At 45.8% G+C, this 18180-nt stretch overlaps 3 protein-coding genes across 7 annotated transcripts in view; 1 reads left to right on the top strand and 2 right to left on the bottom strand.

The window, feature by feature from the left end:
* Window positions 1–18180, bottom strand: part of LOC128893980 (nephrin-like) — a 348887-nt gene that overhangs the window by 269734 nt on the left and 60973 nt on the right. Inside the window, exon 1 of one of the 5 annotated variants that reach the window (XM_054155336.1) lies at window positions 15748–17439. The exons of the other annotated variants lie outside the window; for them this stretch is intronic. The gene's annotated coding sequence lies outside the window, so the exon portion shown is untranslated. Of the gene's footprint in view, window positions 1–15747; window positions 17440–18180 lie in introns of those variants that run through there. 5 annotated transcript variants of the gene reach the window in all.
* On the top strand, window positions 172–3324 carry LOC128893984 (glucose dehydrogenase [FAD, quinone]-like). The gene is made up of 9 exons (XM_054155341.1): window positions 172–331; window positions 457–664; window positions 856–984; window positions 1056–1252; window positions 1333–1427; window positions 1609–1873; window positions 1950–2418; window positions 2649–3019; window positions 3105–3324. Exons 1-9 carry the CDS (start codon window positions 329–331, stop codon window positions 3189–3191), a joined length of 1824 nt encoding a protein of 607 aa, XP_054011316.1. The 5' UTR covers window positions 172–328; the 3' UTR covers window positions 3192–3324.
* Window positions 4134–7083, bottom strand: LOC128893986 (glucose dehydrogenase [FAD, quinone]-like). Its single transcript, XM_054155344.1, has 9 exons — window positions 6932–7083; window positions 6646–6859; window positions 6239–6367; window positions 5968–6164; window positions 5800–5894; window positions 5444–5708; window positions 4900–5368; window positions 4448–4821; window positions 4134–4360 (listed from the first exon to the last, which is right to left on the bottom strand). The coding sequence occupies exons 1-9, from the start codon at window positions 6971–6973 to the stop codon at window positions 4271–4273; spliced, it is 1875 nt and encodes a 624-aa protein (XP_054011319.1). The 5' UTR covers window positions 6974–7083; the 3' UTR covers window positions 4134–4270.

The following is an 18180-nucleotide window of genomic DNA, read 5'->3' as shown; positions in this document are numbered from 1 at the left end:
CAGAGCTGTCACCTGCCCCCCCCCCCGTCCCGCGTCAATTTAAACGTACCCGCCGCAATTCATGCGGTTTCCACGATGCACAATCTATCACCACCAATAAACGTTAGATAGCGCGGTCTGCGTTTCGCATACACGGTCGCATTATCGATGGAAATGCTTGTTCTAGAGAATTTCTTATCATCTTCATAAATACTTTCCTCGTAAAATTATGAGTATATAAAGGTATTTACGCGAACGTTTAAAGCCAGTTGCGAGTGCAAGGCACTGCTCGTTCTAGGGACGTTCCCGGGAACAAGTTTGCACACTGTACGCGCGTCCTTTGGCCAACATGGTATGTCAGCAAAAATTTGTTATCTCTATTTTGTTCGAGTGAATCATGTTACGATATAATTGCTAATGCATTATGCAAGCCGATGTGGTGCAAAACGCCTGTAATCTTATCACGGCCGGTTTCAGAGTTGCACTTTCAGCGGATTACCACAGTGTCCGAATCCCTACGCTGGAGGGCCTCAGCTCACCGAGGTTTGCGCCGCGAATTCGGCCACCGCTTTCATAGCGCTGCTCAATTCTCTTCTGATTGTAAACACGAAAATCAACGATCCATGCGGCCGTGTCCAATCAGTCCCCGCACCGGCTGCCGAGTATGATTTCATCGTGGTGGGCGGTACGTTCGAAACGCAACTATACCAGCGAACTGTCAAACACTGATTCTGATGAAACTGCAAGGGAGAAGGTTCGCCCAACCTTGTTGTAGATGGCTTTAGCAGAAGCTTTAGAACTATCGAGTCTTCATTCATCAGAATCCTCGACTGACACCTTCATCCTACTGTATCTGTGAAATTTTTAACTCGACAGCTGGAGCTGCTGGTCCCGTGGTGGCTTCGAGATTATCGGAGATAAGCAATTGGACGGTCCTGCTGGCCGAAGCTGGCCCAGACGAGCCATCCGGAGCAGAGGTGCCGAGTTTTTTTCAGCTCTTCCTAGGTGAGGAAACCTTGTTTCTCCAACGGTGCATTAACCAAACGAATATAATATCTTTGCGTCTCTGTGCACAGGAAGCAGACTGGACTGGAAATACTACACGACCAACGAGACCTCCGCCTGTCTAAGCACGAATGGCAGTTGTTCCTGGCCGCGAGGTAAAAACTTCGGAGGATGCACGGTCCACCACGGTATGGCCTACCATCGAGGTCACGCCAAGGACTTCCAAAACTGGGTGGACATGGGCAACGAGGGATGGTCCTGGGACGAGGTATGCGGTCGATATAAAAATCAGGGCAAATCGAAAATTATTCAGAATTTCCTGACATACGTGAAAATTGCGTTTCCTAGGTCCTGAAGTACTACAAGAAATCAGAGGACAACAGAGAGATTGGCAGAGTCAGCCCCAAGTACCACGCCACTGGTGGACTCTTGACAGTGGAAAGGTTCGTTAACCCTTTGATCAAGTATAAAATTCCTTGCGTCCTTTCATACGACGTGCCTGACTTGTATTTTTCATCTTCAACTCAAAGTCTCTGCCACGAATCTCGCACGTTGTTATAGGTTAAAGGATTAATTAGTGTCCCTAAGGATATAGGTGAAAGGAGACTCTTTTCATTCCGCCAGATTCCCTTGGCAGCCTGAGTTCACCAACGCCATCATGGAGGCCGCAGAGGAGGTAGGATTCGGTATCACCGAAGACATGACCGGCGACAAGATTACCGGATTCACGGTTGCTCAGACCATCAGCAGAAACGGTGTCAGGCTCAGCAGTGTCTCTGCATTCATCAGACCTTTCACCCATCGCGAGAATCTCCACGTAGCTTTGAACGCCATGGTCACGAAGATCACGACCAAGGAGAAGAAGGCAACTGGCGTTGAATTAGTAATGGTAATGTGTTTCAAAACCTTAGCTAATATCAGTTTTGACTCAAGTACCTTAATTTTGAGACTGCTTTTGCACACAGAATGGGAAAAAGTACGTTGTCAAGGCGAAACGAGAGGTGATCGTGTCTGGAGGCACGATAAATTCCCCTCAGCTGCTGCTTCTGTCAGGAATAGGACCGAGTAAGCATTTGTTGGAAGTAGGTGTTCCCGTCGTTCACGACCTGCCAGGCGTCGGTGAGAATCTTCACAATCATCAGTCCTACGGAGTAGACTTCACCTTGAATCAGCAGTACTCCGCGGAGCTGAACGATGGAAGCGCGTCGCAATATCTGTACAATCAGACTGGACCAATGTCTGCCACGGGCTTGGCCCAGGTGACTGGTATCCTGACTTCCAAACTCACGACTCTAGACGACCCTGACATCCAAATCTTTTTCGCTGGCTATCAAGCCATATGTCGTACCAAGTCAGCCATCGCCGACTTAGAAGGGGATGGTAATAAGACCACCGTCAGATTCTCAGCAGTCAACCTGCATCCTCACAGCAGAGGTTCGTCCATCTTCTGAAAGCGTCTTAACCGTTTGAGTACCAAGGAGCGATATATCGCTCCTCCATACATTTGCAAAAAGGGCCAAGAGCGATATATGCTTGCTATAACTCTTTGCTTAAAATTATCTGGCATTTCTCGGACATGTATAAAAATTTCCTCTGGCACTCAAAGGGTGCAATTGATACAGTGCTCGTTATTTTATACGTTTCGTTTTAATCCGTATTCGCAGGTCGCATCACGCTCAAGGATAAAAATCCTTTCACCCATCCAAACATCTGGAGCAACGATCTCGGCACCGAACACGACGTCGATGTGGTATACCAGGGACTTGAAAACATCTTCAAGCTGGCTAATTCGACAGCGATGAAGAAACGCGGCTTGAAATTAAGGCACGAGACCACAAAAGAGTGCAGCAAACACGAAATGGGTAGCGAGGATTACTGGAAGTGCGACATTCATTGGAACACAAGACCGGAAAACCACCAAAGTGGCACTTGTAAGATGGGTCCAGCCTCTGATCCAATGGCGGTGGTCGATCCTCGATTGAGGGTCCACGGAGTGAAAGGACTGAGAGTGGTCGATGCCTCCATCATGCCACAAGTATGATTTAAACGATCGATATCGCTTTACGTAGCGCAGAATCCATGATGTTAATTCGTTGCATTTCGTTTTGCTTGTTTAACAGGTTATATCTGGTAATCCTCATGCTCCGATCAATATGTTTGGAGAAAAGGCTGCAGACATGATCAAGGAGGACTGGGGAGCTATCTAGCAAAAATATCGATGGTTAACATAATACTATGAGAACGTGCAACTGTGAATACTATAAATATTACCGACGCGAGGTTGAGAAATTAGCCTCTAAATCATTTTCAATAAATAATTATACGCTTTATCTATAAATACGTGTGTGTTTTTATTTTTCATCCTGTTCCAAAGATAGGAGTCCCTTCGATACAACTTGACAAATTATTCAGCAGTCTCGATCGGGTTTATTTTAAATTGGGAGATTGAACTTGCCGTGCTCCGTTAAACTGTGACTAGACCCGGTTATGAGATCGATTCGTGTCGTCGCATAAGAATCGCCCAGAATTGGGATAGTAAAAGTCAAATCGACTGCGAAATAAGATCAAACTAAGATGGCCCTTAAAACTTGTATTATTAAACTATAGTTTCCATTTTGAGATAATCCCTGAATCTACTTGTATAGGACGCACCACGGCTGCAGTTTTTCAGACAAGAATTAGCAGTACCATTTGCATTAAATATTGTTCTTAATTAGGTGAAGAGCTATTGAGAGAGCGTATTCTTCAATGGCCCTCTCATTGTTGGAATCATTCAAGTCGCCACAGTCCAATGAAAACTAAATTTGGTTAATGGATAAATATTCTACCGTATCCATTAACGTCTAATTAATTAATTAACTTGCCACGCGCTCGTGGCTTTCATTGAACGAAGGAAACTCGAATGTTTTCATTAATAAGTGCCATTGACACAAGTTGAGTAGAGTGCCTACTTACTAGACTAGGAGTAAAGTTACAGTTAATTCTCGTCTGCGATCTCGCAGCACTCGTACGTCGTGCACAAGTTACCCGGAATAACCAATGCTCTTTTGGTGACGTATAAAAATACCTCCAGTACATTTTGATTGGCTTTAGGGGAGGAGATTACGAAGTTCGTCTCCTTCAAAGGATGATAAGGAAGTGTTTGCGTGTTTACAGATGAAGCCATATAATCATTTATTTAAACATGTAGACTCCGATCTCTCCACTTTACGACCCTAATGCTTATATTATCCTTTGGTATATTTCCATATTTTTGTTATAGCCAGTCAGTAATAGTCCGTTTCTGTTAGATGGGCTGTCCCCAGTCTTGTTTGATCATGTCTGCAGCCTTTTCTCCGATCATATTGATCGCAGCAACTGGATTACCCGATACAACCTGTTAAACAAGGGGAAAAAGAATGAACGAAAATCGTAGATTCGATGAACGCTAAAGCAATCACTAGGTAAACGATTGAAATCATACTTGTGGCATGATGGAGGCATCGGCCACTCTCAGTCCCTGCATACCGTGCACCCTCAATCGAGGATCAACGACTGCCATTGGATCGGAGGCTGGGCCCATCTTGCAGGAACCGCTTTGGTGGTTTTCTGGTCTCGTGTCCCAACTAATGGCGCATCTCCAATAATCATCGGTGCCCATGCAGTATCGGGCGGTACACTCTTTTATAGGTTCGTGGGCCATTTGCAGTCCACGTTTCTGCATAGCCGTGGAATTAGCCAGTTTCAGGATGGAACGTATACCAGATACGATGATGTTTGCGTCTATCTCGGAGCCGATATCGTTACTCCAGATGCTTGGGTGGGAAAATGGATTGTTGTCCTTGAGCATGACGCGACCTATGAGTAAGGATTCGAAGGAAAAGTGTAAAATAGCGATCGTCGAATCGGTTGAGACGCTTTAGAAACTGAACTCGCCTCTGCTGTGTGGCTGCACGTTGACAGAGGTGAATTTGACGGTCATTTTGTTATCGTAAGTCCTCAAGTCAGGTACGGTTATCTTAGGGGTGCATACGGCCTGGTAGCCAGCGAAGAAGATTTGGATGTCTGGGTCGTCGGGAGTCGTGTACTCGGATGCCAGTATACCAGTCACTTGCGCCAAGCCCGTGCCAGACATTGGTCCAGTCTGATCGTACAGATATTGGTTCATAGATTCCGACGTGAATAATGAGTAGGCTTGCTCGTCCAAGGTGAAGGCAATACCGAAAGACTGATGGTTGTGGAAGTTCTCGCCTACACCTGGGAGATCGTGAACGACGGGAACGTTCATGGACTGCAGGTGTTCTTTGGGTCCGATTCCAGACAGAAGCAACAGCTGTGGCGAGTTTATCGTGCCTCCGGACACGATCACTTCTTTTTGAGCCGTCACGATGTAAGTCAATCCGTTCTGGGCATAATATGGTTAGTCGAAGGTTAGTCAAAGGCAAATCGAGTGGATAACGAATCTTATGGGAACCGTTACCATAATTAATTCAACGCCGATCGCCGTCTTTCCATTGGTGATTATCTTCGTGACCATAGCGTTGATGGCTACGTCGAGATTCGGACGATTGGAAACTGGTCTGATGAACGCAGAGACACTGCTGAGCCTGACACCATTTCTGCTGATGGTCTGAGCAACGGTGAATCCGGTGACCTTGTCGCCGGTCATGTCTTCGGTGACACCGAATCCTACCTCCTCTGCGGCCTCCATGATGGTATTGGTGAACTCTGGTTGCCAGGGAAGCCTGGTGGAATGAAAACAATCTTCGTAGACCCACGTTGCTTGGGAGAGTATCCAAGAAGATCTCTCGAGTGAAAAATGTTGCTTCGACAAACCTTTCGACGGTCATGGGTCCACCCTGAGCGTGGTACTTGGCGCTGACTCTTCCAATTTCCCTGTTGTCCTCTGATTTCTTGTAGTATTCCAAAACCTACAAAACCCCGTTTTCAGGTGAGTCAGATGAACGTTTTCGTCTCGTTTTGGTTCGTATATCGACTGTATACCTCTTCCCAGGACCATCCTTCGTTGCCAGCGTCAACCCATCTCTCGAAGTCCTTGGCGTGACCTCGATGGTAGGCCATACCGTGGTGAACCGTGTTTCCTCCGAGGTTTTTACCTCGGGGATAGTAACAACTACCATTCGTGTTTAGACAGGCGAACGACTCATTGGTCGTGTAGTATTTCCAGTCCAACTCGCCTCCTACGTAAAGGAACGCGGGGATATTACGTTCGTTCGGTGAACGCACTGTCTGAGAGAGTGAAAGGGTTCGTTACCGAGGTAAAGTTGAAGATTAGCGGGCACTTCTGATCCCGCGGGTTCGTCTGGGCCTGCTTCGACCAGAAGAACTTTCCAACCGTTTACTTCTGACAATCTGGAAGCTACTACAGCGCCGGCAGCTCCAGCTGTGTTGTGAAAAAATGTGAATGTGTAATACGACGACCAAGGTGTACTTTGATTTGTCAAACTTTGAATGAATGTCAGTGGTCTGACCTAAGAACTATGGCGTGTTTCTGATATCTTTTCAATTAGAAGACAGGGCCTTTCATTTTCTAGGCAACAAGGAACAAAGGAATTTTAATTAACAACATTTTGCTCCAGAAATATCACATACAATTCTTACGTTAGACTACCGAACACTCATCCTAATCTGAGTTTGACGCTCTATAAACTTGGATCATACCGCCCACGACAATGAAGTCGTACAGACTAGCTGGTTTATCAATTGGTTGGATACGGCCACATGGGTCGTTGATTGGCGGGCTTAGGATTAGAAGAGAATTCAACAGAGACAGGAACACGCTAGCCGAACTCGCAGAGCACACGTCCATGAGCTGTGGTCCCCCTGCGTAGGGAACGGGGCACACCTGCGACTGGGACACGGTTATACCGAGTCCCTGAAATGGTCCACGACAAAATTATTGCAAGTCAATTGTATAAAATAAAAGAAGCAGTTCTTGTTTACATACCACGTTGGCCGATGAATGCGCGGATTGGAGAGAATGGACCATCGTTGAATGTGCGGCGTCGAGCTTTTCGACTGGCTGCCAACCTTTGCTCGCCACCCTCTTTTATACTCGCAACTCTTCGCCAACGATATGCACGAAAACGATAAGGATACACATGTTTCTTTTCGTAAAGAACATGCATCTCATAGATAACACTATGACGCATACACAATGCTGTCCACGCTATCTCACGTTTTATTGATGAATCGCATGTTTTATTCGACGACAGGTGACGTTGTTCTGTCATGAAAAAATATTTCTCTTTTGTATTGATTTATTAGTCGAGCAATTTCCACCGAGTATATTTGACCAGTGTCCAATGGAAATGAGTTATTTACGCGTGTTGTCTCGAGTCTTGCCATCATTTACAACTTCTAAATACATTGCCGATTTATATATGTCATTTTTTTGTGAGAACCGTAACAGAACTAAAAATGGCGTTACTTCTGCAAGCGTGCATTAGAGAGTCTCGAGTTATTCTGTAAACAGGTTTGACCGATTCGCAAGAGTATCTATAAATCGGGACAGGTGTTCTTCTCGTCAAACCCTGAAACGTCAAGACTTTAAACCCACCGGGGGGATTTCGCTGGAACTTCCATCCCCTTCGTTCGAGAACGAATATTTACCCAACGAAGGGGACGCGAAGCTCTAAGGGTCGAGGAGCGACAGATTCGTCCGAATCAGGAGCAAAAAGGTCGCGACCTGGGAGAAACCAATTTCGTTGACTCTTTTCGAAGCGCAATAAAGCGCAATAACGCGGTTTAATTAAAATTAATAACGACTCCGCTGGATGCATCCGAGATTGAAGAATGGAATGGAGGTGGAAAAGCGTGGAGAGGATGCACTTGACCTCCTTAGAGTCTGACGCGCACATGCTCGCACGCTGCGCACTGGGAAGTCCGATTTCGCGACCCTTTGCCTGACCTCGGTGCCCATTCGACCGTCTAAACTTTTCAGCGACTGGCCACGCAGTCTTCGAGTGTGCATTAACTATTGCCTAGAAATAATCTCTCCTTCAAAGCCCAGCTGCGCAGCCAAGCTGATCGCTCGACACCGATTGTCTGCGCTCTCGAATCTCAAGGCGTGAACGCTCAAGACGGTAGCCGCGAGATGCTTGTACGTGGCATTTATCAATACGCGGAGCACAAGTAGAGAATTGATACTTGGTACTAATCGAACTCGAGGGCTTAGTAATTTAGTCGGTTAAAAATGATTTGGGTATTGAACTTTGTCTTTATTTTCCATTGTAAATATGTACATGAATAAACTTTACACATGTATATATTTACAATTACAAATTTGTTTGGAAACACGAAGCATTCGCCGTAAATTGGACAAATTTCTTCAATAAATATAGAGGGTACGAATACTTATGGGACTGACTGTATATCTCGAAAAGGTGCAACGAGATGTGTAGAATTAAATAAAATGCAGTTTCTTCTTGATAGTGTACGAAAAGTCTTCCAGAGTAGTAAACGACGGAATATATTAACATTGTACGGTACGTACACCTAATTAGAATTAGTATACTAAGGCATTACATCACTGTAGTTATGAATAATGATGTGAACCAAGTCGTTACGATTTGCATAGCGGTAGAATTTTTAATTCGTTACATACGTATCGGTGCGCAACGAAGTTTTTTCTTTGAAATGCTTGTTTCAGTATACCAATTGCGAGCAGGTTAAGTGTACCATTTGAAAGCTCGACAATGTTAAATGCTCAGTTTACTGCTCCGAAGAATTACAATAATCTTTAATATAAAGTAACATCGGTGATCATAGGTCCGTGCAATGGACTGTATGAAACGCGTTGGCTACGAGTCGAGCGATAACGGCGGCCCACGAACGGTTGCATTCTGGATCAACGTTATTGTCAGAGAAAAATACAAAACTGGTAAAGTCGATGACGAATATAACGTTAATTTATTTTAGTGGCATGCATCCAGGGCAACTGAGCAAGGCAGTCCTTGGTTTGTGCTCACCGTTGCGGTGAACCGGATGCTTTTACATTCACCGAGAAAATGGCAGCTGGGGTCGATCCAACGCTCCCAGAATATCGCGTATGTACCTGAGCCTCGCGCACTTGCCAAGATAATTCCAATGTCACCGCGGCTGTTCGACGCGAGCGTATCGTTGTATCGGTATTTGTTGTGAAACTATTCCCAAGATCCTAATCATCGCACGCGCTCACCGAGATAATACCACTCATCGCTTCTATCCGACATTACGTACACGCTGATCCACGTAATTGAAATCACTCGGGCAATTTCGTGCCCGTTCAATTTATCGAAGCGCGAGATCGAGCGCGATAATGTTCTCCGGTAGCCTTCTGATGCGTCGGGAGAACACGAATTCCTAGGTCGATATTTTTCATACGATACTTACGACACTATCGAAGGTCATTTCAGGTTAACGTATCGAATTTCCCATTAATGTTGTATTCAAAAAATAAATTATCATACTCGCGAATATACTATGAATATGGTAATTTTTTGTTAATTTGTATCTGGGAAGTCCAATGCTCGGCTGAAAGCAAATCACATATGCCCTGTGAAGTTAGACGATATAGTTGCCAATTGTATAAAAACAAAATTTTAGCTTTGTATGTATTTTCATCAGTATATCTGGCACTGAAAGTGTTAACATGTACTTCAAAGTATTCATACTAATTTCCCTCGACAGCGCATTTCCCTTTACTCTCGCAGATCTCGCCAAACCAGATCCAAGGGTCAAATAACTACCTCCCCCACGTTCGGGGATGGATCAATCCGCACGCGCCGGAGTATCGCTATGATTCCAATGCAACGCGATCACTCGCTGGGTTGCTGGTCACGTCGATGAAATTATTTCACTCGCCATCGCGGCTCGGCTGGGTACTTGTTTTGCGAACACAACGCGGTTTAATAGAGGTTTAATCGGATCGCAACGCGAGAATCGAGAGTAGCTTAAGTGCTGACTGCTTGACGCGGATTTCATCCAATTTGCCGCAAATTTAACGGGTGCATTTAATTACCTGCACACGCGTTACGGGGAACCGACACTCGATCCCCCGACGATCTATTAACTCGAACTATGGAATTATTAAAGCGGATCCGCCCGCGGCGCGTCGCGTCGCTTCGCGTACGATTCGCGACCAAGAATCGATACTTCTTCGGCGACGCGGTGTCGCCACGGTACGCCGGAAAAAAACTCCGTCCAGTTAATTAATTATCGTCGAATCACTGCACCGTAAAATTCCGTGCCCAACGATTCGTTCGGCGTGACTGCAGCCACGGTATTCGACTGAGATTTAATTGAATCGGAACGCGGCGATCGACCGACACCCGGAGCGCTTTGGTGGTTCGATCTTCATTCAAGGCTGGGGGGTCGTTCACTCGATTTCGAGGGGCATGCTTTCTTGGGCGTGGTACGGGTAGCGAAATTCATAATTTGGTGGGCAGTTTGGGAAACAGCCGTCACGAGGAGAGCATTATCGATACGTTCTTCTCAACTGGTACTTACAGTCAATCCCATAAATATTCGTACCCTCTGTGCTTATCGAAGAAGTTTGACTAATATATTTATGGGACTGACTGTATTTAATTTCTTTCCAAGAATCGAAAATCCAACAACGAAAAATAAGTATCTTGCTACACTTTTTTTACTTTTTCCGCGAATCGGTGGTAGGAAACACGGTGTTACTGTTGGACAAATCGGTAGATGCGAACGTAGGTAGATCCCTTAACCACAGGACCAGAAGCGAGCGACGAAATACCGCGCAGACGATGACATAAACAAATTATAAATAAAACATAGAAGATCTCGGAGACGCGGATAGTTGCTCGACCGTGGCGTACGCCATCCGCGACGTGGTGCTCGTTGTCGTCGTGCCAGGAGCGTAACGACTGCTTTGAATTTCATGAGGGTGCGAATGAATTCATGGGGGGTTGGCGGGGCGGTTTACCCCAGAGTCTCGACGACTTCAAACGCCTCTCGTGACTCTCTGTCCCTCGGAACGCGCCAGCGTCAACGCGGACATTTACAGGAGTCGAAGTCTAATTCGGCAAATAATAAACCCTACCACCTTCTCACCCAAACATGTTGCCGAAAGTGATTTTATTGGTAGAGTTCGATTCGAGATATAAAAAATAGCCTTTCCTCTTATAATAGATGATAGTTTCATGAGAAAACAATACTGATCCTGTTGCCAGCGAAATTCGATTATATCTCAATTATCTAAATGATTCTAACGTAATTAACGACGAGGGAAGACATCGATCGCGCAAGGCAATCAAATGAAAGGTGGCATTAGGTCGACTAATCTGTTCGATGATACGCGAGTCTTGGTCTGGATAAAAACAGCCTTCGTTGCCAGGTATCGATCTAAACGAACGCGTCGATGCTTCGGAAAAGGTTTATCGGTCGCAACGCGTCGAAAGATTCCCCGGGAACAGACGTGCTCCTTTCGATATTTAACCTACCGCTTAAGGTACGAATACCTCGTAAGTTATGAGGTTATCCGTTCGAAATCTGTATTATTCTTCGCTTATTAGAAGCTGAGCGTACCGAAAAAAAGGGAAGTTTGAATTTAACATTATTTCATCACGCTTCGAGCACGACTATCGAGATATATCTATAAGTACCGAGTCGCATAAATTGGAGCGAAATGTCATTGGGACATCTATGTGTAGAATGTAGTGGAATATGCAGAATTTGCAATATATAGCAGATCACGGTGCATGCAATAACCAATGTAACCAATCCAACGAGAAGGTGTTCCACTTACACAACGTACCTCCACTTTGCATGGCCACCACTGCTCGCTTGCATTCCTCTGCAACTGTACTCGTTAGCTAGTGACCATCCCTTCCATTCGTGATAATAGTGGACACGCTTACCCCGTCTCGTTCCGCAAGAATTATTCACAGTGTACTTACCTGTAACAAATTGAAGAATATGGTTAGAAAAAAATGATTAAATGCAAGAAAATATAGATTCGACCGTCCCATCAAATAAAAGTACTGGTCCATATGTTACCCGGATAAACTGTCCATCGTGATCGTTATTCAAAATGACGTCGAGGAAGACGGTGTCGTCGAGGCGACTCGGAGAATCGACGGTGAATCCTCTCGAGTCGCGTGACGTCACGCGCCTCGCTAATCCGTCGAATCCCGTCGGGCGCGTAATGCGCCCAGTCACGTTCTCGAGCCGCGACGTGTGCAGCGACTTTGTTTACCGGAGCTTTTTGATGGATCGCGCCATCGAGGACGATCGTGCACCGTGGCTACGACGAGTCTAAAGACCGTGGCTCGTTATTCCCGCACCAACAGAAACGGTTACAAAGGAAAGGAGGGAAAAAAGAAGCGACGAAGGAAGGAGACGTGGAAACCCGGTTAAAACGAAGCCTCGGCAGCAACAAACGTCAAGGCTCGTTTTCTTCCTACTCCGCGCCCATCCCCTCGACGGCACCAGCCCCTTTTCTCAACCGACTCTTGTTCCTAGAAACGGGTTCAGACCTACCGGGAGTAGTTGTCTTCGTTCCGACGTCATCTCAAGTAATTGCGGTTGCATAGAACCGCGGCGTAACGCGCAAATGCGCTTTGCAATTCGAACGAGAGCTTCGACGGCGAGATTTAAACACCGTTTGCCGTCCCGACTCTCGCCTCGTCTCCGGGACACGAAAGCCCCGAGCATCATTACCATATTTCCGCGTCAATTAGCTCGGCTATCGCTGAGCCTGCGCGACGTGTCTTCTTTCATTGTCTACGCTACGCGAAGCGATTAGGAGCCGGGGAAACGGGTACACGACCTAGTCTCCCCGTTGAGTAGAGTGGAAATGCTCGCTTGTATTTCAAATGTACGATCGACGGATGTATTACTTATCGAGGAGTGAGATTGCATGTCCGGGAGGAACATTTGGTATTAACGAAGTATGACTTTTCAGAGTGGCGAGATTTGAGTACATTAGCGATGATAGTTAAGAAAAGCAGCTTTAGAAATTGATGTTTGTCTTGTGGAAGGGTAAAGACTAAACGTCTAAATAAACGTCCGAGGACGCGCAACGCAGAGGCGTGATAATGTATTCCGAAAATCGACAAAGTGTGGCCCGCGGGCGCGTGTCGTTCGTCGGAACAATCTGGACGGGAACACGGTGCTTCCGTGACGTTTCTCATGGAAAAGCGCAGCACGTTTGAACGGCGAGTAACGAAAAGTACAGACGCCCAGGGAACGCGCGGGATTAAAAGCGGCGGAGTAATACGGGGCGAATTATTAAAAACCATGACAGAAGGTGCGTAAAATCCCCTTGAAAAAAGATAAGGTTTGCCAAGAGGAAGGAACAAGGCCGTTTTAGTATTCCCAAGCGTAGAGGCGGAAACGCGATGGGTAATTAACCTGGTTACTGGCAGACGGGACGTGCGTACGTTCTTCTTGCTTTTCTTCCACGACCACTCGCGAATAAACGCGTGCAAATACCGAGTTACTATCTCAAAGTTGTTCGGACCAGCCAGCTACCGGAGAAGAGAGAGAAAGAGCAACCATTACGGGAGATGGCTGGGCTCGAGGGAACGGGTTCTTACCGACCACGTCAATAATGCAAAGGCGTGTAAGCCGTGGGGTATAAGCAAGACCGTAAATATTGCGCCGCGACGCTGATGGTCGCGGAAACCTCGGCAGTAAAACGTACCGGAAACCAGCAGGAGGAACAGGAACAGCAAAGAGACGCCGGATGCCGAGTCTCGATCGCTGCCCTGCAAATAGCTGGATGGCTTCGTGCTTAACAAACTTTCTGAGATTTTTAGCGTTGACGGAGAACAAGGGTCAGAAGAACCTTCGAATAAATAATTTACTTGCCAAACAGGAAATATCAAGGCGACTAGAAAGTAATGTCGTTTCTTTTACATTAAATTCAAACAAATGAATTTATAACATGTTTTCATTTTTAATCAATTATGTAATCGTCCTCGTTATCTACAATTTTTTGCCATCTAGTGTGAAAATTTTCAATACCTGATCGATATAAATCAATGGGTACACAGTGAAGCTGATAAATAATAAACAAGTATTGACAATCGCAGAAACGACATTACTTTCTGGACCTTCTAATATAACGTGTCCCAAATTCGTGGTTTCACGGTAACGGGTGAGAAAGAAGTCGAGCACCGAAGGTCAAAATACGTTAAAGAAACGCCTAACGTTCCAGGCACCGTTATCGAGCCATCCGCAGTGCACCCGCGGCAGGAAGGAAGGCAAAAAGGTTTTCCTTCTTTGCTCGGGTTCCGGTTGCTCCCCTCTAGTATTCTTCCTCTGGCCGAAAGTCGGCTTTCGGTGCGTCCGGCGTGATCCTATCCGTCGCATAATTTTATCATCGTCGTTTTGCGCCGTCACGCCGCATCCGAGCGTTGAAAAATCCTCCGCGGCACGCCGCCAGTAATGGCGGTTATTAAGAATAATGATTGCCGAGCGGAAGACCAGGGACTGGCACGCGAATCCATATTCATGAGAATAAGTGAATCGACCAATATCTTAGCGACCAACGTGCCCCTTCCTGTCTCTACGAAAACGCATACGGAAGACGATCTTGCGTGACAAGATCAGTCGAGATTAACTCCGCTTTTTGAAAAATCTAAAAATTTAAGTGTCAAAGCGCTTCGTACAGTCATAACTTTTTATATTGATAAGAACTTTTCTGAAAAGGAAAGAACTTTTTTCAATATTTATTTGAATTTATAATATAAAGGGAACTTTAAAAAACAATGTACATTATTTCATCGCATTTCTCAATTTTTTGTTTCATGAAGGTTAATCGATTTGTGCAATGAACGCCACAATTGGCTCGCACGATTGGTAAAATTAATTATTGGAATTTTACATGTATCCTCAAATTGAGCATTATGAGTAGGTAATCGTACGAATGGCAACAAACGTTGATGATTAATTTTATTTTTCCCACCCTCTTGACAGTTCCTCCCTTACCGTCGAATCGTCAGCATACATCGCGGTTCGTTTTCTGCTGTTACTCGCTCAATGTTCGAAAAACGAAACAAACCGCGTCGATTTCAATCCGTCACAGCTTCCCGCGTTTTGGTTTCCATTCATTCTCGTTTATATTATCCACAACCTTTTACGTTCATCCCGCGACCCATTGATCGCTGTGCTTCAGCATCGCGTTAAACGGTTGTCATCAGGTTTTCGTTCGAACGACGCGGTATATTGTACGTCGGGGGTTGAAATAGCCGACGTTACATTTGCATGAGCAGCGTGAGTCGTGATTCGAGTCGAAAAATTCAGGTCGACTCGATTATTTCGTCGCGTCCGTTCGCGGAAGCAACATTTTGAATCCGAATTAATTTTTATTGGACTTTCCACAGTATCCAAACTTGCGTTCATGAAAAATCGATGAAATATTCAACGGTGATAATCGGTTCTCTCGACTGATAAAATTCAACGTCTGTCTATTCCAGATTTCTCTATAACTCTTGCCATTCTCGTCGATTGGCATCGTTAATTAATATATGTATTTAATATCGCTCCTGTTATCGCGTTACGCTCTACGTCAATTTTAAACAACTACAAACACTCATCGATCTAAGATAGAATCTAGGTATGTCGTAATTAAAGTTTTACTGAATTATACATCATAACTCACTCGCCATATGTCACTAATATTCAATTCACAATGTCACGATTAAAAATGGCACTTCGTTAAAATTTAGTCTAGCTGTCATTAAATAAAATTCCGCACTTATTTAATGCTGACTAAAACGTAACACGGTAAAATTATAACATAATACATACTGTGTCATCGAGAAGTACCTCGTTGTCTCTCAGCTTGCTTCACTCGAGGAAGACGCGATCCGAGCAATTCAGGGTCGGTTGAATTGTTTGGGGGCGGTGGAAATAAATCGGTCCCGCCACGATGAGCAACTCGAGCTCTTCTGGTGGAATGCGAGCGACGCGGGATGGGGGATCGCGCGTCGATCCCTTCTCCGCTCGATTGAGCCGCCGCGATGATCGTGATTGGATCTAGCGGGTCGAGTCGTCGGAAGGAAGGAAATCAATTATCCTTACGAGAATTCGGGAGCTCGGGAATCGCTCGAGCCGAAACGAAATCGGCCGACGAGCCCCGACGATTAAGATCGCGAAGAGTCGCACGGTTTATTGTTTTCCACCTAAGGCGTCCCTTCCAAAGGGTGTCTTCCCCACTTTCCGTTTTCGTTCAACCTGCGGCCACCGATTCTTTTCTATCCCGTGAGATTTACGCCTGCAGCTTTATTTATTCACGCTTTAATTACCGTCTCGAGGATCCCGGTGGCGTTGGGGTGTCCGAGCACGTGGATGCACTCCGAAACGAGAAACTTCAGGGTGGCACCGAGATTAATGGGGGTGGTTAGCGTTCTTCGGCCCTCCGTCCAGCGCGTGAGAAATTTGCGTCGTGTGCGTACACGCGTACCGAGAAAGGGAAAAAGGAAAGAAAGTAGTAGAACGGAGACGGGTAACGTTGTTATTCATCGAGGGAGAACGAAGGGGTGGCGCGGGTGTTTCCTACGTTGTCTCGAAATGACGTCGGCCAGGCCTTTTCAGGCTCTTCTTTGTTCCAGAAACAAACGGTCGACCCGTGAAATACTTGACTCCATTTCATCCCTCTTTACGACCCCGATCTCAACCTCCGTATAAGTCGGTTTGAGAAATTCCCTCCAAAATTTTATTGTTCAACGAAATTGCTTCCATCGACTCGACCTCGTCGCTTCACGGGATTCGACGAGACGGATTCGATACGTCTTTGACGATATCGCGTCCCGAGCACCAACGATTCGGTCTCTTACTCCCGTGGCTTGCTATTGAATGCAATGGAGAGGATGCACCGCTATCGGACCAAATTCTCCCTGTGCAGCCTTGAGTTATGGTTTCTGGATATTTTGAGGTGGCCTATGTGTTTGTTTCACACAGAAAGCAAAAGATTTCTACGTTCACTGTTCTCCTCCAAGACGAGTGACCAAGGGATTCGTTTGTTATTTTCACGTACGAATCGTAGCCCAGACCTTTTCTAAGCGTTTCAGGAGTGTCTACCATGCATCGTACGCGTCTGGACCTGGCCTAGCATTCCTGGTGATGCGAGAAGCCGCAGAAGATATAATCGAGCCGAGGCGAGTCGAATCGAGTCGAGTGGAGTCAAGTGTAGGGTTGGTCGAAGAGGCCAAGGGGGCGGACAGCATTCATCCGAGCAGATAACATCGCTTGTTAAATCCACCCTTGCCACACCGGTCTACCCACCACGTTTACCTGGAGGCCTCCGCTGCTGCCAACATCCTACTGACACGAGATAGCAAGTCCAGTCGCTAGCTCATTCAACCCCCTCCGCCCTCGATTGTCTACATTCCATACCGACCGCTACCGACACCCGGCTCTAACTATTACTAATTTCATCGAACCATCTGTCGCTGAACATCGACCCTCGTTCAATTATTACTAAGTGCCCCAGAAAATATTTACGCGCTTCAAAATATACGAATTTTCTAATATACTGCGTATTGTGTTTTCTCCTTTCAATTTAATATCATAGATGCTAGATACAACTAGGATGGCATATTTAACACTAACCCTACCGCGACCGATCAAATGACCGTTTTCCAATTTTTCTATACAGTTTTTATATGCTATAGATGAATTATATACAATTGTTTCATGCGTTATTCGATTTAGTTTCACGTAAAATATTTTTGAAATTAATTGAAAAAAGTGTCTTTAAAACTGTAGGTTTAGCGTTAATATATAGATAATATAGATACGGATTTAAGAATGGAGAGATGGACCGATAACAAGCTGTCCAAAGCGGACACGAATCCACGTCGCCGTTAGTTGGATATTGCCGCTCGTCGAGCTGGATTTCACCCGATAGAAAGCGGTTATCCGTTGCGTTTTAATTCGGACAGCAATCCCCGTTCTTCGGGCGTCACGAGTGGGACCATCGATGCCAAAAACTGGCCGTCGATAGCTGGAAACGCGAGTATCGATCGTTGTCAGTTTCAGGTAGCGATCCTCGGCACCAAACGGGTCAGCTGTTACGCGTAACGCGGTTAACTGTCGCGTCTGGACGTCAATATTGATTTGCCTTTTTTTCGTTACGACGGAAGCCATCGATAACGGTCTACTCGTCGGCGTTCGAACGGGGCGTCGAGAGTCGAACGTTGTCATTCTCAGGGGCTTGGCCTGGTCCAAGCACTGACTCGC

Source organism: Hylaeus anthracinus, unplaced genomic scaffold (genome assembly GCF_026225885.1).
Source record: "Hylaeus anthracinus isolate JK02 unplaced genomic scaffold, UHH_iyHylAnth1.0_haploid 3, whole genome shotgun sequence".
Lineage (NCBI taxonomy): Eukaryota > Metazoa > Arthropoda > Insecta > Hymenoptera > Colletidae > Hylaeus > Hylaeus anthracinus.
Note: the sequence above shows the minus strand (reverse complement) of the source record. Positions and strands in the feature narration are given on the sequence as shown.

Coding starts and splice junctions, on each gene's coding strand:
- LOC128893986 (XM_054155344.1), bottom strand. CDS start 6,973: ATGGTCCATTCTCTCCAATCCGCGCATTCATCGGCCAACGTG. Junction 6,860..6,931: donor CGCATTCATCGGCCAACGTG/GTATGTAAACAA, acceptor GGACCATTTCAG/GGACTCGGTATAACCGTGTC. Junction 6,165..6,238: donor TAATCTTCAACTTTACCTCG/GTAACGAACCCT, acceptor TCCTTTACGTAG/GAGGCGAGTTGGACTGGAAA.
- LOC128893984 (XM_054155341.1), top strand. Junction 1,428..1,608: donor GGACTCTTGACAGTGGAAAG/GTTCGTTAACCC, acceptor TCATTCCGCCAG/ATTCCCTTGGCAGCCTGAGT. Junction 1,874..1,949: donor CTGGCGTTGAATTAGTAATG/GTAATGTGTTTC, acceptor TTTTGCACACAG/AATGGGAAAAAGTACGTTGT.